Below are 24,848 nucleotides of genomic sequence, written 5' to 3' on the forward strand. Positions count from 1 at the left end.
TTAACGTAGGTATTATCTTGTTTAGGATTTATAATTATTATTTCTGTTGCGCGTATAAAATATAAAAATATGTCTTTTACCCCCTCCACAATTTCATTTTACATATTTTTGGAGGTATTACCGTTTTTGGGTTTCTACTAAAGCCCGTTTCGTCCAAAAGAGCATCGCGACAAAACGGGAACAGAACGTCGCGGCCTTTTCCAAGATCTCCGCTCCTCTAACCGAGCTTTTTGGCGGTTCGTTACGACCCGACGACGGTGCCGCGACGCCCACGACGCTCGCCATAGGCTACGCGGCATACCGGCGCTCCATTAGCCAGTTTATCCCAGCGATCGTGTCAAAAGCGGCGACGAAAAATTCAGGTAATCCTTGCAGCTTTTTTCCTAACAATGCATCCCCCAGGTGTAACGCGATATTTTAATTTATTTCCTTGGCTTATTTTTAGAGGTGCGTGACGGACGAGTATGACTAATTGTTGACAAAAAATGTTTATTTCGGTGTGTTGCAAATAGTTCGGAAATTATTTTCGGAGTGTTTTGCGCAATACTCAAACTTTAACTCGAGCTGTGACATGCGATACTAAACCCTCAAAATCGACGATTCAATAATCAATCTATCAAAAAGCTTAATAAAATATAACGGAATTAATTAATTGTTACAAGTACTTTTATAAAGTAATAGAAATAAAACGATATTATCTTATGTGTTCTAAATACCTAGCTACGTAATATTAAATCTAGGGTATTATACTGGGCGATAATAGCAAGAAAAATGTACATTTTTAGCATTTTAAAATATTTTTGTATGCTTTAATTTCTTTACTTTGTATTCTTGTGGTTAATTTTAATATATTTTGTTAAATGTACACTAAAATACGTCAATTTTTGTATCTGTTTGTGTCTATTTTTGTTGTACTTTGTATTTGTACCAATATTTCTCTATAAACTTCCAATACCAATACAAATAATTGTTCTACGTACTTATTCCCATAAAAGAACTAATTCTATTTTCGGCAATGCAAACAATAACCAAGCTGGATTATATTACAATAGAAATGATATTATTTTGCATGCTTTCTGCCAAAAATTTTGAGAACCCTAATAAAACAAACCCAAACAGTTCATAACTCCATTAAATTCCCTACTGAATCAAAGTTTACGACGAAAGATATCGCTAGTATATCCACTTGCCAAACATTATTGTCGTTTCGCATTCTACAAACTCCGACAAACATTTTTTAAACGGTAGCAGCGGCTTGGCAGATCAAATTTTCTTTTGAAAACGTAGATGTAAATCCGCAGATTTATTTTTAAAATGTTTGGTAACCGTGTGAAAAGCGCGAAAACAGAGTTTAATAAATTAGAAGAACGTCGGGCCTGACAGAAAAGACGTTGGTGGCGTTAAAAATACTTTCATCATTTCGAAAAAAAAGCCTACCTTGACTCCGCGGATGTATCGGGTTACCAAAGTTCTATGCCGAGGGAAAATTCTAGTAAGGGTGACATTTTGCGCATCGCTTTGAAATTTTTAGACACATGCGTAAATGACGACTTGGCAAAGTTTGTTTGGGATTATCGCATCTGCTAACATTATGTGTGTAAGCGCATAAAAATGTTTGAACTTAGCCATAAATAAACTGTAAAATAGTCATTGTTAATTCGTGGCAAATCAATATTTCGCTTTAGAAATAAAGTAAGTGGAAAGGATTGACAATGGTATTGAAATTTTAACTGATGTGTTGACGTATGGGGTAATAGATGTTCCGAAATCAAAGGTATTCGACACTTAAACCTCTGAAAATTACAACAAAAATATGTATACTTTGAGAAAGGATTCTTTATTACGAATAAAAATGTATTAAAGGAAGAAGTAGGTACTCCAAACGAATATATTTTTAAACACTGGGAGTAAGAATCCAGTAAACAAATATTTTTAACTTTTTTAATGAAAATAATTTACTTTTGTTTTGAAATTCACGGCTGACTATAAATAGCTGCTGCTATCAAAAAATAGATCTTTTTACAAATAGCTCGTAATATACATAAAACATCTCACTATATAAAACTTCTGAATACTTGTTTAGTTTATAAAAGTAAACTATATTTAAAATTTTGATACTGCATTAAGACCGGCGTTTTATAGACAAGAAATAACAAGAAAATAATGAAGCGTAACACTAAACTTCCTTTATTTTTCGAATTGAAAGATTCATGTAGAACATGTAAACATCAGAAAATGTACCTTTCCCGTTTCGTCAAGCAAATTTGTAAAGATACTCAATAATTGTGATTAATGCATGTGTTAATAGCTTCCTAAAAGCATTCTACGGGGTGTGATTATATTTATAGTATTGTACACGATTTTCTGTATGTTCTGCAGGCGTGCAAAATTCAGGAAACGTAAGATCAACATATGAGGTAAAAATATGCTTATATTCCTTATAGACTACAAGCCCATCGGAAATTTTCAAGGGGTCATTTGACCCAGCATGAATTACTTATAAGTCTATACTACCACATATATTTTCTTGGCTTTCGATATTGCTATTTTTGTACGGCATTAGGTCGAGGTTCATTTTTTTGTATAACCTATATACTTTCGAAATACTGTACAAAAATGTTTTGCCGAAAACCACCCCCCCTTGGTAGACAGGTTTAGTTTACCTGTGTACTCACCTGTACCAACAAGAATTGACGGCATAGTTTCTAAAGTTATTGTTATATGTGGTAGTATTGATATATAAGTGATTCATGCTGGGTCAAATGACCCCTTGAAAATTTCCGATGGGCTTGTAATCTATAATACAGTTTATTCTTACTCTACCAGTATATTACATAACATACTTGATTAAAAAAATGCAAAGTATTAACTTCAAATTTTTATTGCCAGCTTTTAAAATAATAACTTTTTTACTATGTTTGACTTTTATTTGCTTTAAATTCATCTAATAGACACACGTGTATGACATAAGTAATCATCAAGTTACTTTTTTTTCGGAATTAATACTAATATTTTATAACCCTACAAAATATATATAAATTCTATAATTTACGTCTAATAATACTACAGACGTCGTGTTTAAAGCCGAAATTGTTTTAAGACTTATGTTTTTAGACATTAGACTATACATTTCTCAAGTAAATATTTTGATATTGCAAAGTAAAGTTGACTTATTTAGGGACAGTAAACTGTAATGAAACACCTAGACTTCGTTAATTAATTAGACAAATACCTACACTTAACGCAAACACCATAAATTTTAAAAATTTGATATATTATTTGCGTAAGTCGAGTTTTCGTTGGCACAGTTTTAGTTCGAATTTATAGGAACATGTAACAGACCCACTCAATAACGTTTTTAATGTGTAGTTAACAAAAAGCAGCGCCTACAACGGGTTCTGTTCTCAGATACTTGCCGAACAACATAAATCCATCATCCATTCAATAATTCTAGAAATAAATAAGACAAAATATTTATATAAAAAAGAATAATTATTTGAGTTTAAAAAGTGATTCTTCATTGCGTGAAAGCTTGGTTAAAAAAACTGCGAAACGAGTGTTTTCAAAAGCCTCTGAGTGAAATAAATATAGTTTTACTGTCTTTTACCTTTTATCTTGGATCATAAGAAACGGTCAATTTTTTATGAATATTTGTAGAACTATCGATATTTTGATACATTGTTATTAAAAATTTTAAGCTCTCATAGTCGGTAATAAAGAAACGAGTTTGTAAATAAACTAATCTAGTCGAAATTGCCATTGTTGTTCTCAAATTTTTAATTTAACAAATCAGTAAAAATGTAGGGAAAATTACTTTTTCGAAAACTGTCACCAAAAGTCGACATTTTCGTTAAATTTTCAGTTGACAAAGTGAATCTTTTTTGTCACCTTGAGATTGAAATTTTATTTTATATAGAATCTTCTATACACAGGGTGTCCCAAAAGTATGGAAACAGCACAATAACTTTCGAAAAATGCATTTTGAGGAAAAATGATTCAGACAAAAGATTTAGGATTTTTCCCTGGCTATTCAATGGTGACCCTAGATTTGACCTTGACCTTCAAGGTTATTTCAAGGTAAAGTTAATTTTTTCAAATGGGATGCCCTACATTTGACCCCGGAAATTAAGAGCGGAAAATTTTACGTTCAGATATGTCCTTGACCATTTTCCGAATTTGACCTCTGATGGTCATTAAAGGTCAAATCAAGGTCACGCATGGTTTGGCGCGCTGTCTTGAAAACAAAGGGTTGCAAAAAAATGACCATAACTAACGTTGTAGGATTTTTCCCTGGCTATCTGACGGTGACCCTTGATTTGACAGTGACCTTCACCTTCAAAAACCGCACTATATCAATTTTGGCAAAAATCGGTTGATTTTTGAAATCGCGTCCGCCATCTTGGACTAAAATTCCTTAAAAACAAATTTCAGATTCGTAGTCAACGACCCCAAAAATCCCCCTATACTAAATTTGGCGTAAATCGGCTAATTTTTTGGAATCGCGTCCGCCATCTTGGATCCGCCATTTTGGACTAAAATTCCTCAAAAACAGATTTCAGATTCGTAGTAAGCGACCCCAAAAATTCCCCTATACCAAATTTGGCGTAAATCGGCAGGGAATAATCCTAAATATTTTGTCTGAATCATTTTTCCTCAAAATGCATTTTTCGAAAGTTATTGTGCTGTCTCCATACTTTTGGGACACGTTGTATGTCTCCGCTACCGTACTAGAACGCCACTCCTCATGTTGTTTAATGGTGGTAATATCGGCCCCTGCGTCGGCTAACAGAGTGGCGGAAGAACGCCTAAAGCAGTGCCCAGTTGCTGTTTCTTTTGGCACATTCCTTACTTTGTTGACGCCAACCACTTAGTTAACACATTTTTCCCTTCACAAAAAATCTTCGACTTGTAGTAACTGCCGGACATTAAACACAGTATTTACGGTACATCTTCATTTGGTCTGAACTGGAAATCACAAAACATCTCGGGGTATGAATTTTGGAATTGCGGATTCTTATAATAATAATTGAATCTTTGTCTTCTATATCATCGATCGTTATCTTTATAGCTCATCTCTTCTCAAAGTAGAGATCTTTTAATATCTCATGAGCCGCGAAATGCGCGAAAGGCGTGGCGTATCCCCATAATTCTTCTAATAAGGACGTTGTGAAAACATTGACTCAGAATTAGACCACGTGCCTCATTACAACTAGAAATGAACTAAGGCGCTCGGGCATCAATAAAGTCAACTGGCGAACGTTCGTTATATATATATTTTTTTATTGTTTAAATTAAAATAATAAAGAATAGGGCATTTTATTATGATATTTGTAATCGGATCAAAGGCTTGTTTACTCTAGAGCTCGAGAGAGACTGTGAATAATAGGTGTAATGTTTTTAGGACGTAGAATAATAATTTAGGCGACAACGGTCGGAATTATGTTTCTGCGCATATGAGGGTCAAAGCTCATAAGATTTTAAAACATCTCTACCACAGACACCAATTATTAAAGTGACAGGAAAAGTTGTCCAAAATTAGTTAAATCGATCGATTTATATTAATTTGAACTACCTTTTCTAGTAGAAATCTATTATCAGGTGCGTTTTGTAAAAAATCTCCCAATTTCCTCTTTCGTTAGAATTCTGGACTTTTTCGGACGGTATTCCACTGATTTGTTTCTCAAATATGGCATTAATTTTGGAATGGAATATACTGACCATAACGTCGAAGGTTGAATTTTATTCAATTTATATTCGAAATATGCCAGTAATACCGCTTTGGACATTTTTTGAATTTTCCCTAGATTTGTTTGGTAATAAATTTAAAGCCACATTTTTTGCAGCTGCTACTAACTCTAGTAGTGCTCCGGAGACCTGAACATCAATACCACTGTCCATTTTAAATATTTTTTAATATATTTTAGCACTTATTGGTATTAAAACGAATTCGACTTTTATCACAACAAAAAATAAGATTGTCGAGCAATTAGATTGTAACAATGAAATGTTAGGTATGCATTAATAAAAATTTCTTTGTTCATATTAATTAATTAATATGAATACTATTGTTCCTAGTATAATACATTAGTGTGTTTTGGCCCAGACAGACGACGCTTCTAGGACGATTCAAATTCGCTGGCCCTTCCATTCATAAGAACATTTAAACCAAGCCATACTGACAATACAGTTGGGTAATGTTCCGATCTGTTCTAGGACTGTCCGCTGACAGACCCAAAACAAGCATTTAGAAACAGTTTCCAATAGTCAGCGGTAATCGCATTTGTTTGGAAACAGTGAATTTTGAATCTTATCGGAATGTGCATGCGTCTGACAGTAACACAAAACAAAAAAGAAAAAAACTCTCAGCCATTCTTTTATCGAACAAGAAAAATAAACTCGCAACGTCATTTCAAACACTGTGCTCATCTCTAAGCTATTATTAAGAGTCAGCGTGGTAAAAGGAAAACAAATATCTCGCAAATGAATACTAGCGCAGATATAAGTAGTTCTCATTTAAAAAATGAGTCACCGTATAAACGATAACCGTTCAAACACCAGACATCAGAAATGAGTCATGAAATGATTTTGGCAACCGATGTGTTTTCTATCAGGATGACTTATATTTATTTTCGGACCGAAGAGAGAACAAAGAAAGCACAGAGGCTCTATTTATTGTTATTACTGCATAATTTAGAGTGGCCTGAACCGGACAACTCGGCAATTAAGCGTCTGCCAACATTGACAGCTGCTCAAGTGTTTGGCTGAATATCAGCCATACCCTGGAAATCGATTTGCTATTGACTTTTCGATCTTGGATATCTAATTAAGTTCGAAAAAATACAGACACAAGCACCGGGTTTAAAATCCAGGACCGTACCCCTGGTTATTTGCAGAAAATTAGATATTTAAGTGATTTAGTTGTCTGTGTCATTTTTTAATACCAATTGCATTGCAAAGGTAAGGATTTGGAGACTGGCACGATTGAGTAAAACACACCTTTAAATTTACAGTCACATATTAAGATACGTTCAGCTGTTGGACTTCGCATGACAACATAGGATTCTATTAAAAGCCGACTGACGATTACGTATTTAATTTTAAAAATATAGGCGGTTTCCGTGGAAAATAAGCTGTCTGTAACGCGCCAAAGGTGTACGGATATATTCTACTCGAAAATAAGTGTTTAAGAACATGTTTTCTAGTTTTGTGTTCGAAAAATCCGAATCCAATACTTTTCTGTCTACAGGGCGTCGCTATTTTTACCCTATCCTCTTTTTCCTATCACATTTTCTAAAAAAATCTTCCAAAACTACCTATCTACTATTTTTTACGGCTATAGTTTATATGAAAGTTTAAAGAGCTATAAATAAAATGTATAAAAACATAATAACTCATTTGGCAGACAGTCAAAAATATAGCTGAAACTTTTAGATATGTCATTAAGTACATATTTTGTTACTTCAAATGTATAATCTTCTATTGGCTTAAACCAATCAACGACTACTAAATCTGATCTGTTGCATAGTAAATGACGTCACAAACTAGCAAAAAAATAAGTACATCAAAAATTGTATTCATTTTTTAAAAGTTTCGATAAACTTACGTGTACAAAATCCAATAGTTGCCAAATTATAGTTTTTTAGGGCTCTATCCATAAAGAAGTTATACAGGGTAGGTCAAATTACAAAAAAGTATAAGTTTCTCAATTTCTTCAAAATCATTTCGTAGAAAGTTAAAATATGATTCACCAGTTAAATGTTGTAGAATAATTAAGGACTAGTAACTAGTAGTGGAAAAGGTCACACTAAACATTTAGAAGAAACCGAATTTTTACACATGGGTTTTCAATAACACAGAAGTTCGTAATATTTAGTTATTTGAAAATTGGTTAGTAGATTAAGTTAATTCCCAATATTCCTTCAAACAGTGTGATTGTAATGGACAATGTAACTTACCACCATACAGGAGTATGTCATTTTTATGAAAATAGTATCAAAATAGATTTAGTTGTAGTACTCAAATATTTGAAAATAGAAAAAGACTACTGCTGCGACGATTTCTCTAAAAATAAGGGACATACAGTGCCGCATCAATGTATGTACATTCAATTCCATACAACATATGTGACTACAATTGAAATCTGACGTCATCTGACATTATAATATGTCACTCAAATGTTAGTGTACTGAATCTTATACTTTGAAGTGTACAAAACACCTATGAGTAGTTGGAAAAATTATGCTTCATATAAAACTTGCAACATTCATACTGCGAATATTACAGAGAAATTTATTATTAGCAAAAATGATGATATTAGTAGTGAAATAAATAAACTTTTATTTAGTTATTAATGACGAATTGTATTAAAAAATATTGTTAATGTATAAGACCCTATTATTATATGCATACTTCAATTTCATTAATTTTATATTGCATTCTTTAAAATGAAATTATTTTTTTGTTATAGACGCGATTAATACAACTATAATTTATTGTGCTACTTGCAAATTTCTCAGTATCTAGCTGCTTGGTCTTCTCGATTGTTTTATGATATTGTGGCAAATGGACAACGGTCGTCATTCTCTTAAATCTATGAATACACTTTACAATACATTGTACGTTAGTAACGGTAAGGAAACAAAGATATTGTACATGAGTCTTAATATGTATACTATTTAAAGCTAAAAGAGATATAAATAGAGTTAATAAATATTATAAAAATGAACTTGTTTAGTCTAACTACGCAGCAGAACATCTTAAGTGAAAGTGTTAATAACTCAAAATTGATCTCCCTATCGTCTGTCAGTCAAGTATTTTCAGCAAAAGTGATTTCAGGTTGATTTATTACTAGATTCAAAGCAAATGTGAAACAAAGCTGACAAATAGATTAGTTTAATTGGAATTATGGAATATTTAGAATACTTATTTAATTATAATAACAAATAAAACACATTCCTTTAAACCTTGTTTCGATTCTAGGTAGATTAGAAGCGAAACGTAACTAACAAAAATGGCAGCACATCCGAAATTAGTCAACAAACAGTTCAATTCCCCCATCGGGTTATACTCACCGCAGAACATACAGGAGGTGTTAGAACGGGAGACCCAGATATTGGCCAATGGCGCAGTTGGGTAAGTACATTGGCAAAACGTTATGACAGTTTACACGATTGTTTCTAATTGTAAGTTAGCTCGGGCACAAATTATGTGGCAATTCGTCGAGGAGTGTTTTTTTTTCTAGACTCCTGAAATTTTGTATAATTAAAACAGAAAATATTAATATACTGCCCCTTCCTCCATCCTTTTAAACATAACTTGTCGTTGGATAAAACATTATCGCCGATGTTTGTAACGGATTTTTTTCGAATTCGGAAGAACAAATGAATGTATGCCGCTTGACATAATTGCTTTTCGAAAAGTTATTAAAAATGTTGAAACACAAACGAACATTTCCTTGCACCTGCCAAGTTGGACACTGTGCGTCAAGCGTATTTATAAAAATTATGCATAAAGCAACAGAATATCTAAAATTTGGTCAAGATACATCTAAAATAACCCACTGATTCCTATCGCGAGCTGCTGCCAAGCGAATTCCAGACGCGTAGATAATGCAGGTCCTGAGTTACCTATGTGAATGGTACCTATCATTTGCCGCTGTAATATGTTTACTTATTGCACTAAAGCCAGATGTCAGGGAGGATTATGTGTAATAATACCCGCACCGGTACTTGGCAAGAGGCCCACCAGGTATCTCGTGATGTTCTTCTGTTTGTCCGCAAGAAGCGCATTCCAAACTGCGGTTTCCGTAACCCAGGAGGTCAATTAACATTGATGTCAGCTGCGGAAATACCAGGTTTTATCCAAAAGTTCCGAAAATTTACATATTACTATCAGTCATCGTAAATCTTTTTTCCATCATCACCTTCGTAATAGTCCTCTTAGGCTTCCAAACAAGGCAGCCACGATTGGAAGCATCAAAGCAGCAAAGTTTGCTGACATTCACAGGATGGATCTACTTCTGATCTCTTTGGTAAAGTAAAATTAACGTCCTGTTAATAAAAGTTCCACTTTGGGCAAGTCGCAAAGGACAAGGTCTTATGAATGAAGAGAGTTGTAGACAGTGATCATATTCTTTGTTAAAAATTGTATATTCTCGTCTTTCTAATCATTTTTGAGATTCGAAATATTATGCACAAAGTTTCCATGAAAGCAAAGCTCCAAGTAACACACCATTGATAATATTTCATACAAGAACTCCAGGTATTCAGAGGGAAGATACTACATTACCTTTCTAACAGATGATCTCACATCTTTCTCCAATCAAGAGAGAGTTCAAGTAAAAATTTGCCGTTAGAAAGGTTCTATTCAACTGTTTTTAGGATAAGGATGGGTTACTTTGGAGCACTATCAGAATACGATGAGGTTATAAAAGACTTTAATCTAAAGGTGTTCTATCAATTAACAAAAAGGTAAACCCTCGCACTATCGAGCGACTCCTGTTGTATTTGGTGACTGAAGATCTTGAAGCCTAATCTTTGTTGAACAATTTTCAGGCTGGTAGTCATCGGTCTATGCTTCTTTAGATTCGATATATCGCTGCTTTCTGCAAAAGAAACTTTGAAACTGGAAATCAAGTCCAGTGACTTCAAACCATACACCAGATCACCAGAACGTCTTGGACCAGTGCAAATAGCAATTATAAATGCCATACAGAGCACTTAAAGCGATAACCTCTTTAGAAACGACAAGAAATTTAAATGGCTTGGAAATTGTTCAACCATAGTCAACTACCAAACCTGCAAACCTTGTTTTACTTATCATAATGTTTTTGAACCATTGAAAGTCGCTTTAGAAGAAAAACATTTGGTTGAAGCCAAGAGCAAAAAGATTCTGATTTAATGAAATAGTTATCGAGTGGGGAGATAATTTTAGTTTTATTTCTGAAAGTGATAATACATGATCTTTATTGGGATAATAAAAATAACTGCCTAAAATGCGGTAAAAATACCATAGAAAATTTATTTTCGCATTTATCGCAAATTATTACATACAGCTTTGGAAAATATAGAGTTTTTCTCGGAACAACAGAATTTTTATCCAAACTGTTTAGATTGCCTTTTGATTTCCCACTCCTATGTGGGAAATTTACGATCGTTTCTGCAGTTCCTCGACGAAAATACCCAACGATTCGTTTCGAATGTGCAAGTCGATATTTCGATTTTTTTTAATATCGTCACCGTGCGGTCATTATCAATTTGGCTCGAATTACCTCGACACCTACACGATTATTAATAGAAAACGAATAGGTACTTCAGCAAAAACCCATTCGAAATCTTATACCAGTATTGTTTGTTATAAGGTGGTTTGGAGCGGACTTTTAAATATTCATTTATTGTGACGAAAAATTAAATACGTATTTAAATATACTAAAATGCTGAGAGTATTTACGAAAAGTAAAAGAACATTTAATAATTTGCAACATATAAATCAATTAGTCTAATTGATTGATATCTCATTTAGAAATTAGAAGCAAACAAAACGGTTGTGAACTTTTATACACAACATGATCACTCATGTTGTGTTAGAAAAAGTAGTGTGAAATATTTGACAAGTTCGAAGGTTGCTCCAGCTTAGAACAAAGCGTTATTATTGATTTTTTTGTTTTTTTTTTTTGTACGTAAAATCAAGAATGAACCGCATACAGACTTTTATGTGACCCTTAAAAGTATTTAGTTGGAAAAACATTTTCATTTTAATAATGCCTTCAGTCTTGAACGGATGTTCTTTAGTTAATAAACATTCATTCTGGTAATCAAGACATCTTCACTGAAGACTTATTTTGCTGCGAATACAAAAATGGCGTCAATTATTCGGAAGGATTAAGGTTATGTAGAAAACTGTTAGTTATTTAGATATTTAAATTGTTTTGAAGACGAAATTTTCGATTTATATGTTATTATCAGAGCTAAGCAAAAAAGAGATCCCTTCAGTACTTCTTCATGATAACTTTTTCTGTGGCTTGGGCATTTTTTAATCAAGTACTCTCTGATGTGCCTCTTGTGGTAGTTTTAAGTTATTTTAAAACATTTTTAAGCATGGTACTTTAAAAAAAATGTCCCGCCAATTTAAAAATTGAATTTTTGTTATAAATAGTAGTAGTAAATTTAAAAAGAAAACGTCGGACAAAACTAATATTCCCACGAGAATGTACCAAAAAAATCTGCTTCTTTTTCGCTCTAACTTTAATAAAAACGTAAAAAAAAAACAAGTAGAAAATTGAAAAAGTCGGTTTTTGTCAAAATAATATAAAATATGTAAGAAATAGGGGCCTACACACATATAAAAATAAAATTTTGTGAAATATGCTTCTGCCATTTCAATGACCCCTAAGGGCACTTTTTTTCTAATTTCCCTATGATAGACATCTTTACTAAATAACTTTGATAATCTTTTTTTTTGGAACTTTGTCAATTTGTAGTTACTTTTGAAATAATGTTCTACGAAGCACTATAAAGCCCGAAGCAAAATCCGTTTTCAGCAAAAATGAAATTTAATGTTCGTTACCAAATATTCTCTTGATATATTGCCAATGTTTTGAAAACTTTTCTCATCAAATGTATCAAAAATCCAATCGCAACTATAACATTGTTACATAACTGCTCATTTTTTAAAACTGGCTTTAGCCCAATACATTCACGCCATATAATATTACAGTTTCCGATTTTCATTTACGAATAAAGCCGATTCTCATTTTTTTTGTATATTTTTGAGATTTACCTATAATAGCACACATTTTGATTATATTTTTCTAATATTAACTCGTTTGTAGAAATTTTCACAGAACTATTTTTCTATAACTATAAAGACAAATACGTAATCGTAAAGTTTTCGATTTTGATATCAAAAATACCAAAAAGTCGAAAATAAAAATAATATATTTAAAAATATTAGTTGACTCTCCCAAATGTGACGTCTATGATTACAATTAAAAAATCATTTTTATCCAAAGGCTGTCCATGAAAGGTTAACACTTAACCTTTGAACCTTCTAAATAAACAGCGTTCTGAATAATTAAAAATACAAAGTCAAAGGACCATTTACAAAAAGCCTTACCACCTTTAAAAAGACGATTTATGTCAAATCGATATGAAATCATCCCTATAATCGTTGGTATTTTGAAAATGTTATATTTCCCGCAAATCTACACAAAAAATAATAAGTACAGTATATATTTTTGGAAAGAATTTTTAGCCCCCCTTTCCGTTTTTGAAATAAAATACAGGGTGTCCCATATAAAAATATTATCACATTTATTTGTATGGCATCGAATGTATCACAAAAAAATGCCTGCAGAATGTTCAAACAGTTTTAAGATACCTAACTTGAAAAGAAAACGAGAAAAGGGCACCAGAGGTTTGTTATACTGAAAAAAAATTCCACTCAAATTTCACTCAATTTTACTCAATAATGTATTAAGCCCTGTCTACACCCGATTGAGTGAAATTTTCACTCTATTACTATGAGTACAGCTAAGTGAAACTATCACATCAGAAATTAGTGAGATTTACCACAGATAAATTTATCTGTGGTTTTACTCAAATCTGAGTTACTGCTAGCTATCAATAGGCCCATTCAGTAGAATTTTTTTTGCATATTCCAAAAGTGTACCCTTTAATTAGTTGGTATGCCAAAAATCAATTTTTTGTTTCAACGAGAAATGTGTGAAATAAATTAATGAAAACAGAGCGAGGAAAAACGTTGAGCAACCATTGCCGGACGTCATAATACCGGTACGGGCGACTGGCAGAGCACTTCGTTCGCGCTCGCGTCGCTCTCATCCCATTCTGTGTTAATACATACGCTGTGTGGTTCGCTTGACAGTTTCGTTAATCATTGTTTTTATGTCTAAATGGGTCGAAACCGAGGATTGTACAAATATTGTATAGTTCCAGGCTGCAAAACTACCTCAGGATCGACTCCGAATAAAATATTTATTTCATTACCGAAAAATGAAAAGTTTGTGTGATGTTATCCACGGTTTCCCCAGCCACGGTATGCAACTCAAAACGACCTTCGTTTTTCTTTGGTTGCACGTCTAGGGGGTTGTAAAATATTATTATTTGAACATTTAGGGCACAATTTTCAACTTTATGCCGGAAAAAAATTCTACCCCATCTAAATGTTCGTGTTCACAAAAAATTCGAAATACGTCGGCGAGAGGGACCTATAAGCAGTTAAAAACCACTCTCGTATTTCTTTGGTTGCCCTTCTAGGGGGTTGTAAATATTATTATTTGAACATTTAGAACAGAATTTTAAATTTATGCAGAAAAAAAAATTTCCACCTCATCTAAATGTACCCGTCCACAAAAATTTCGAAATACGTGGCGAGAGGGCCCTATAAACAATTTATTTAAATAATAATATTTTACAACTTCCTAGACGGGCAAACGATCAAAGTGGGGTGGTGCACCGTCATGCATGTACCACATTTCAGTTCTTATTTGAAGGGGCACTTCTTCTAACAAAATATTTAGATTTTCCTCTAAAAATTGCAAATAAGGAGCACCATTAAGTCTTTGCTCCAGAATAAATGGACCAATCAAATGATTCCCGATAATGCCAGCCCACACATTCACCATAAACCTTTGTTGGTAGCGAGTTTGAACTAAAGCGTGAGGGTTTTCTTCATCCCAGACATGTAGATTATGCGAATTAATTATGCCGTCTCTTGTAAAACCTGCTTCATCGGTGAACAAAATAGATGTACCAAAATTATGATTCCGAATATGATGCTGTAAAAACCAATTGGCGTATTGAAGTCTTTTTGGATAATCATCTGGAGACATAGCATGTACTTTTTGGATGTGGTACGGGTAAAGCAATTGTTCTTTCAGAGTTTCATGTACAGCCCATTTTGTAACATTGTTTTGCGCCGCAAGCTTCCTTATGCTATTTGAAGGATTATTAGCAACGTCTTCCAATATTTGTTCCTCTACATGAGGGTCTCGTACTCTCCTCGGGGCTCCTGCTCCACCACGGCGTGGCAAAAAGCTTCCTAAATAAAGGATTCGGAAGAAATTAGTTTCACTAACGTTTTTCACTATTTTTTTTTACCTGTTTCTCTTAAACTACGATCAACTCTTTCAAAAGTTTTTGGACTCGGCAAATGTCGACCCGGAAACCTTTCCTCATAAAGTCTTCTTGCCTCCACGGAGTTGCATAATGCTTCCCCATAAATTAGGTGCATATCAGCATATTCTGCACAGGAATATTCTTCCATTTTTAAATGTTATTTCTAACGGCTTAAAACGAATACCACAATAAAATTGAATTTTTATTCTGTCACGCGCCTTTGACAAGTACTTTAAAATCAACAGGGTCTAACAACGAAAACAATAGAAAAGAACTCCATGGAGACAAGAGCAATAATAATTTGTAGATGTATTTTGGTCATAGATGTTGATTTTACAAGAAACGGCATTATTCATTCCCTTAATTCACCACCAGTAAATGTTTATGGTGAATCTGTAGGCTGGCACTAGCGGGAATGATTTTATTGTAAAAAAATAAATTTTAATTGTTGTTGTATTTGTTACCAATTTTTTTCAAAACCGATTTATCTCGCAAACCGTTCATTTTTTCGAAATAAATAAAGAGTACCATTTTTAAAGAAAAACCTTCAGAGTATCTAATAATAATATTTTCAGTTTGATAAAATTACTTCTGTCAAAATTTTGAGAAAAATTGTGATAGGGCCAGTCCGTTTCTGGACACCTGATAATAGCAAAAAGTTGATTTTAGCATCAAATCGTAGAGCTCCATGTGTAATACAACGTACGAAAATTTTATTAAAATATACAGGGTGGTTTCAAAGTTATAACCCTAAACGTTAATTTCTAGGTACCCCTTTGACCCCCCATAACTCCGTTAGGGGGCACATTAGGAAAAAAAATTATAGGAAGGACTAGTTTTATTTTGACCTCCCCTATACACTCCCGAGAGATTAGGAGGTACTTACCGGACACCCTGTATATCACTGAATGGGCCTTTTTGACTCTACTCTGAGTATATAAAACCAATTTAGAGTTCACTTTTCTCTAATATGATTTAAATTTAACTATTATTGAGAAATGTATTTAAGGAGTACCTAAATTTCAGTGAAGTAATTAGTTTTAGTTTAAATATAATCACAAATGAATAAAATGATCAAAATGCTCAATATTGAGTGAAAATGTACTCAATAATTTCACTCAATTGATTCACTCCGAACCTTTATTGTTTTCACTCACCCAATTTTTTAGTGTATTGTTATTTTCTCGAAAAAAGAGCTCTGGACTCGTCTGTAAGATTTGCTCTATCACCCTGTACAAAACTTTGATACAATTTGCGCCTGTCCCAATGTCATAAACCACAGGCATGGAAATTGAATTTCATTTACAATTTCATAAATTCGTAACTTGTAGAGACATCCAAGTGTGTTTTGACCTACACTGGAAATTTTCTTGAGGCCTTCCTGTATCCAGGAAAACATCGTTGTTCATTCTAGTTATTAATACACCGCGGTATGATTTTCCACACGGCAGCAACCAAGCTCGCTACCAGGGCTTTTAAAATTAGAATCTCATATTTCAGCGTACTTTCATTAAGCGTGTTTATGCATATGCGAAATAGTTTATCTTATCGGAAATAACTTTCTTTAACAAGTGTCCGTAATGGCGCTACTGAAAAAACAGGCGAGAATTATTGGTTTTCTTTTTCGAATCTGGCTGGGAAAGTTCAAACGAAAAAATGTTACGCTCGTCTGGAACAATTTGAGAGCGTTAAAAGCTGTTACTAGGAAAGTTTTGATGTGGACGTCCAAGTGATTAATGTAGATTGAGATGTCGATTTGGTTGTTTCGGGGTTTTAGAGTCAGCAGATGTTGAAAACGTCAGTGTAATGAATTCTTTGACTTGACAGTCAAAGTAATTGTTTAGAAATGTGATATTCCCGATAACTAGCAACAATTAAACATTTTCATCATTATTCAAGACATAATGAATGCTGAGATAATGGTTAAAAATCCACTGAAAATTAAGTAATTATTTGTCATCTTTTTTATTCTATTATTATACTTTTACAGCTTAAGTGATTTAAAATATTTGACTAAAAAAATTTTAGAAAAATGTTGAGACATTGGATTAACAATTAACACATGAAAAGTAATTATTAGTAATAATAGTAGTAATAGTTTATGATTATTTATTTATTTTTTATTAAGCGATTTAAAATTTAAAATAATTAATAAAGAAAATGTAGAAAAACACTTGCAAATTTTGAGCTGTACAATTAATCGTTATTTATTGTATAAGTGTTTTAAGTAGCATTTTATCCACACAAGAATGTTTAATATTCTTAAGTGGATAAAAGACAATTAAAACAAATGCAATACGTTTTATCCATAATCTCATTGCAATTATATTTGTGGAGTCAGAATTACTTATTGGAATTTAATAAAAAAATATTCGCACGACTTGATATTTCTTACTAGTATCCAATGAAACGTGGTGGGTTTTGTTATACCTATTGGTTGCTATGGTACATTGTTTATTATCAATTATTTAATAAACAGTTCTAATCTAAATTTGGTAAAAATGCAAGAAAGTAATTGTGTTCCTGTGGTTGTTTTTGAAGATCAAGAAGCAATTTTACGAAAAAGTGTTCGCCGACTTTAATGAATGGAGGGAAAAACGGAGAGTAATGACGAAGACATGCTATGGTATTTTTTTTAAGAAAAAAATATGCAATTTCATCTATGTGGTCGAAGTATTCGATGTTGAAGGCTACTACAAAGGTCTACAAAAATATAGATATTGGAAAATATAACAAGCTTACTGCTTATTTGAAGAATGAATCGAGATACAGGGGAAAAAAAGCTGCAGTATTGGAAGGACCACATACTTATTGAAGAATTTTTGACTGGGGCTTCCGATAAAAATCTTTATCTAGGACAGGATGTGGTTGTATCTATTTTTGTTATATTTTTTGTATAACTATTAAGTAAATAATAGTATTAACGACGAAAGATTACAGCACCGCACCGTGACAAAAGTAAGAATTTTCTTACAGATTGTTTAATTCTATAAATTTATTTGTACATTTCCTTAAAAAATTGAAAAAATATTTTTTTATCTCAATCATTTTCTCAGGAGCTTTGATTTTTAATACAACCAACGTATTTTTATTTGATATCAAGAAACTGAAGCAAAATCATACCAGTGAGTGTACTGCTTCTTATATAACGGGTGTGTAGTAAAAAACGCCACAAGCTATAACTTTGCCATTTTTTATCCGATTTCCAAAAACAGAAGATTTGTGTCAATGGTTTCAAAAATACTCACCAAAACTAAACGATATATTTTCCCGGTTTATTTAGGGGTATTCCGTCATATTACGTGATATTTCGTCGTGTTTTGCATGCAAGTTTTTATATTTAGGAAATAAAGATAACTTGGGTGTTAAATTTCAAAAAATATTTTTAATTATTTTAAATAATTTAAAAACTAGTAAGTGAAATAATTTGAAATTCAAAATCAGAGGGCTTTTCCTAATATTTACATGCTCCAGTACAGAGTAGCGGTGGCATATTTTTGTAAATAAAATAGTACGCCACTGCTTTATGGTAACAACCATGATATTTTCGGATTCGTCTTTCAATTTTCTACAAATTACTACACTCTTATGTTTTTCGAAAAAAGCCTGATTTTCGAGTAAAACTTGAAAAACGAACTAAGTACACTCGTCGATATTCGAATATAATACTTTTTAAAATTACATACATACTGCGATAGCAACTTTGACATTCTGGGCAGTTAAAAGAAATAATAAATAATGCTTTTCATCATATTCAAGCAACAATAAATTTCGAACAAATTACATTTTCGTTACTAAAAAGATGTCGGGCCTGTGTTTGTGGAAATGGAGGTATTTTTGAGCATTTACTCAAACAAAATCATTAAAATGATGACTAATGTTATTAATCTCTTTATTCGAATAAATAACCGAATGATTAGTGCTTGTCATGTCATTAAAGTAAATGTTTTCAGTTGGTTTTTTAAGTTTTACTCGAAAATCAGGCCTTTTTCGAAAAACATAAGAGAGTAGTAATTTGTAGAAAATTGAAAGACGAATTCGAATATATGGTTGTTACCGTAAAGCAGTGGCGTACTATTTTATTTAGAAAAATATGCCACCAATATCCTGTATCTCCGCCACTGGAGCATGTAAATTTTAGGAAAAGTACTTAGAATTTGGACAATGTTTACACAAATACATGTGCCCAATTTCAAATTATTTCACTTACTAGTTTTTAAATTATTTAAAAAAAAATAAAAATATTTTTTGAAGTTTAACACCCTGTATCTTTTTAACGAAGCGTTCTAGATAACAATTTTATACAAAAGACCCCTTAAAATTCACCAAAGAATACGAGGTTTCATTTTTGGTCACCATTTGTGAATCACCCTGTACATATTTCAATTAATTTTAATTTCAAGGTTTTACTGTCAAATGTATACCAGTTTTCGCCAAAGTTGAAAAGTAATTTAATTTTTATTCAAGATTGAAATCAATCTTAATCTTTTTTCACCGTAGGGCTGAAAGTGGAAGGGTTTCTGGGAGGTCCAAATACGAAATTACTACCTGCCTGAAATTTCATATGTTTCCTAGGAATTTCAGAAGCGTTTTTCCACAGGAATCGCAATTTTAACCATATTTTCCCCAACAAATTCCATTTTTACGCGATTACGTGCCCCTCGGAACATCTTGGCAGGCAAAAACGGCCTAATTACACTCACCCGTTGTCAATCACTGTCCCCATCGGTCCTGAACCAAGTTCGATGACAGACGACCGATTTTATTTTCAGTATTTCAAATATACGGAATGATTCAGGACGGGCGTACATTCGCAAACGAGGATTCCTGCAATAGTTACGCGTTCGATTCACGTGAAGCCGCGTGCCGGTCGTCGGGTCCTTAGTAGCGCTACGATTTTCGAACGGGGTTGAAGTAGAGGCCGCCATTGGAGAGAGAGCTCGCGCGGGTAGTTCGATTCGATCTTGTTTGTGTGTTTGTTTGTTTGTTGGAAATCGCCATGGCCAGTACCGGCAGGTTGGTTTATTTACGTTGCGCGACCTTATAAAGATGCTTTGAGTAAATATTTTTTGTTTGGAGTTCGCTACATCTACAGGGTGAAAATGAAAATTTAATAGTAGTTTATGCTAGTCCTCAGCAGCATTATAGCCCATATTTCCACGAGTAAATTTTAAAAATGTGCGTCTGGTTTGTTACATAATCAAAATGTTATAATGTAGAGGGTGACCCATTTTAGACGGGTTCTGTCATAGTTCTGATAATGTCAGTAACAAAAAACAGTGTTTCTTCACATTTTAAATATATTTTCGATTATACAGGCTGTTACAAATTCGCTTCTCACTACAGGGATCTCGGAAACAGTAAGAGATACGAAGTAGCTTAAATGGGGGCAAAGTTGCGTAATCAGGGGACCAACATTATGCCTCTAAAAAATCAAGGCTAACATGATTAGTTTTCGAAATATTTGAAAAAAAAAACGAAATTTTGGACATCCGTTTTTGTTTCATTTCGGCCTCCTATTGAATGGCACAATCAATTTTTGTATGTAACGTTTCATCTCTCCAGGACCATCATCATCTTCATTTTTTTAAATACGACCCTAGAAATTTTATTACATTATTTGCAAGCCATCATGATCCCCAATACTGTATTGCTTTAGCCAACACAAGATTTAGACGTTTTGTCTCGAAAAATTCATCTTCAGTGTATTCGTTCCAAATTTATCTAAATTTTTTATTTAGATTTCTATGTTTATTGAATAATCGTACACTGTAACTCTCGTTAAAGCCTGTAAAATCCATCTAGTTATTTAAACTATTACCACCACGCATTAAAATAAAACATTATTCCATAGTTATTTCTAGGCTTCTCGAGTGCTCAAAATTCAAACAAATTCCTATCTATTTTTTTCAGGATATTCATACAAATGCATCTGACATGCTCTTTCACAGTTGCAATTACAGATATAATAAATTCCGATAATATTACGCTGATCTCCATTTTCAACCTTTGCCAAAACGAAAATGTTTTTGAACATTTACTGAAATTTTTTAAAGGATTATATTCAGTTGGCGTTTTGGTTGTTCATATGCATTTTCAAGAATTAATTTGTCATAATAAAATTAAAACTGTAATAATGTTTTAATTTTGACGCAACAACTTATTAAGTTATGTATGACCAAGTGATGGTAATAGTTAATAATAATAAATGTTTTATTGTAACGCGTGGTGGTGATAGTTTAAATAGGTCTAACGGCACTTACAGCGTACGATAATTCAATAAATAAAAAATAATCTAAATAAAAAATTTAGATAAATTTGGAACGAATACACTGAAGATGAATTTTCCGAGACAAAACGTCGGAATCTGGTTCGTACTGAGGCAGTACAGTATTGGGGGTCATGAAGGCTTGCAAAAAATGTAATAAAATTTCTAGGGTCGTATGGTCCTGGAGGCGAAACGTTACATTTAAAAATTGATTATGCCGTTCTTTTTACAATACCACCTCAAACAAGACTGAAATGAAACAAAAACGGATTTCCAAAATTTCGTTTTTTTTTTTCAAATATTTCGAAAACTAATCATATTAGCCTTGATATTATTATTGCATTTTTGAATTCGTTGTTGAATATACGACCTACCTTGATCAAATCCGATGTTAAATTAATTAAAACACCAACGGATGTGAAATTTAATTACTAAAGTATGTTAGGGCCTAAGTCTTATAGTTTGCGATAGATTCGAGATTTTTAATATTTTTTTGTCACTGTTATAGCTTTAAAAATTGATGTCACATAGCACTGCTTCCTATCCGAAATAGTAAAATTAATATTTTAAGTCAACATTTTCCACATAAACGAATTCGACTAATTGCCTATTTACAAAATTTGATTTTCAGTTGTTAGGATTCAACAAAATGTACGAAATCTAAGATGCAAAATCTCAAAATTCAAGCTTTTATATACACTAGTTACAAAAATTGAAGATTAAAAAAAAATCCTAAATTTTTAGGGTGATTTTCAAAACGCTGTATTTTGGCGAAAAATGGTCGTAAAACAATAAAAAAAATCAAATCAAAGCTTGAAGTTTCTAGGTTCAAGATCAGAAGGTCTAAATTTTTTATCGTCGGCCACAAGAAATCAAAAGAAATAATAAGAGGATTTTTTTTAGATTTTTGTATCTCTTTCAAAAGTTCCACGGACTTCAATATATTTTTTTACTATTCCACCCATCACCTCTTTTAGTTTGATTCATCCTCTTTTATTTGAGCTGTTCAAGAGCTTTGTACAATGTTTTTTTCGGTGAGTTATCGTCGTTCAAAGCAAAAATTACCTTTGTGTCTTTGATAATAATTAATTATTCGCCAATGATCGTACTGAAAATTTAAGCAAGGTTTTCAAAACTACTTTATATTACACCCGAAATTGTTCATCTGAGTGTTGACGAAAACTTAAAAAATCGTATAAAATTTTTAATAACTATTACTAGGGCTGTCAGAACTAAGCCGCGGGACAAAGGCGTACGCATTATTTATTAAAAAGCAACAAATTAAATTGTCTACAATAATATACCACCATAAACACTAACGGATAGGAATTAATTACGCAACATCCGCACGATAACAAATGCAACAGTATACTAACGTGACATGAACGTAAAAAGCATTATTGGCAGCGGATTACGCATGTCTCGGCACACCATTGAATTGCAGCTCCCTTTGACAGCCTAAATTATTACTGTAAATCTATTTAGTGTTTTTCTAATAATTTTGCATGTTTTTCTTTTATTATTTTATTATTACTACGCATTTTTAAGTCCATGTGTGATTTAATAAGAATAATTATTGCTGCTTTGAAAAGAAATTTACTGTTATCTAATCGGGTAAAAAAAAGCTACTACAAAGAAGTTTTGTTTCCACATTTTACTGTTACGTCAGGTAGCCTTTCTTCTTGCATAGAATTAATAAAATATTAACAGAAAAAAAATTATATATAAACATCAGTTTTTCAAAAAAATACATTTTTAGAAACGATAATTTCAAAAGCGATGAATATGTTTCTCCACCCAAAAAAATATTTTCCCTTTTTATTAAACTTCTATTAAAAAACATATATTTTATTATTAGCTTTCGAATTTTTTACTCTATTTTAAAAGTATTAGGCTAATTCGTACAAATTCATTTTGACTTCATTTGCTACGAGTTCAGAAAACAATTTAAATTTTTAAATTGAATTAGCTAATATGTACCTTTAACATAGTAAAACAATTATTTGTACAATTATTTCTCTAATATTTAGGCAACCAATACATTTAACGACAATCAAACATCACTTTCACGTTCTATCTTGGTATTGAAGATCCTATTATTGTCTGGCATCCATTTTTCAATGTGCGAAACCACGAACACCACAAAAATTGTATAATATACAGGGTAGGAAAGTACCGATGGTCTATCTGAAGTTACGTGAGAGCGATAAAGTAAGCCATAGAAATCCATGTGATAGACAAGGATGGGTATAGTGAAGGCGTCTAATAGTCACCGCCCATTTCGCCCTTCCACAAATAAGAAGTGGATCTTATTTGAGACCATCGGTACTTTACTACCCTGTAGACCTAAACATACCTCAATTAAATTAAAAGTGAATTAAATCATCTAAAAATGCAGACAGTACTAAAAAAATGAAATTACTTACGAAATCAGGAGTATTAGGATCGCATTTGGAAAAAATCAAAATACCCATGACCGAAATCTTTAAACTTTTAACAGGTACTAAGAAAGTAATGCAGAAATTTTTTTATGCTTGAACAAATTATGAAAAAAGTAAATTGTTTAATTTCGAAGTTATTTGATCTTTTAGACCCAATAGTTGTTTATCAAAGAAGGCTTTAAATTCAACAAACAATAAAAAAACATAACTGACAAGGTGTTTCATTTGAGATAATGAAGTTAGGTAATGTCCATAAGAAACGTGACACCTGTATAGTAGAAAATAATTTTAAACTGTGACAAAATCGATTTGGTTTAACTTTTATTTAAAACACTTTTTCGTATTGTTGATATTACCAGAGCTATGGAAGAAATCTACTTAAAGACACACCCTGTATGTAGTATGAAACTGAAAGGAAAATACTGCAAATACTGCTTTAATGTGCATCTATATTTATTTACAAATAAAGCAGATTTCCAAAAACTATGAATTATTTAGCCAATACTAATCTAATCTTGATATTTCATATACAGTGTGTTTCACGCTGTTTGTAGCAAATTTGTAAGTAATAAAGTTACGTAAACTTACTCAACCATAATTTTGGAACTAATAGATTATTATTAACAATTTGAGCATGCATATATCTCGGTATAACCTCTTCAACTGCATAAAATTTTAATTCAAAACGAAAATGTAGTAAAAAAATATGAACAGTGCAGTTAAAATATATCTCCACAGAAAACATGATTTGGATAATTATTACATCAACAATAACGTTACATTTTTTTTTTCAAAAGGGAGTTGTATACAGGGTTGGAAAATCCACATGGTCCATCTGCCTTTACATGACAGCGACAAAGTAAAGTAAATAAATCCGTACGATAGACAAGGATGGCTATAGTGAAGACGTTTCATAATCTGAATAGTCATCGCACGTTTCGGGTTAGAAGTGAGAGTGACTATTCAGATTATGAAACGTCTTCAATATAACCATCCTTGTCTATC

The 24,848-nt window shown here is 32.5% G+C and overlaps 1 protein-coding gene across 5 annotated transcripts in view; it reads left to right on the plus strand.

The window, feature by feature from the left end:
* Positions 1-258: 258 nt before the first annotated feature.
* Positions 259-24,848, plus strand: part of LOC108903198 (transcriptional regulator DEF1) — a 38,159-nt gene continuing 13,569 nt past the window's right edge. For 4 of the 5 annotated variants that reach the window (XM_018705291.1, XM_018705293.1, XM_018705294.1 and 1 more), the window contains exons 1-2: positions 259-362; positions 8,980-9,132. In XM_018705291.1, coding sequence (XP_018560807.1) covers positions 9,011-9,132 — 122 coding nt within the window. In that variant the 5' untranslated portion in view covers positions 259-362; positions 8,980-9,010. Of the gene's footprint in view, positions 363-8,979; positions 9,133-19,945; positions 20,151-24,848 lie in introns of those variants that run through there. The other variant, XM_018705292.1, reaches the window with a different exon arrangement.

This window comes from Anoplophora glabripennis, unplaced genomic scaffold (genome assembly GCF_000390285.2).
Source record: "Anoplophora glabripennis isolate ALB-LARVAE unplaced genomic scaffold, Agla_2.0 scaffold105, whole genome shotgun sequence".
Taxonomy (NCBI): Eukaryota; Metazoa; Arthropoda; class Insecta; order Coleoptera; family Cerambycidae; genus Anoplophora; species Anoplophora glabripennis.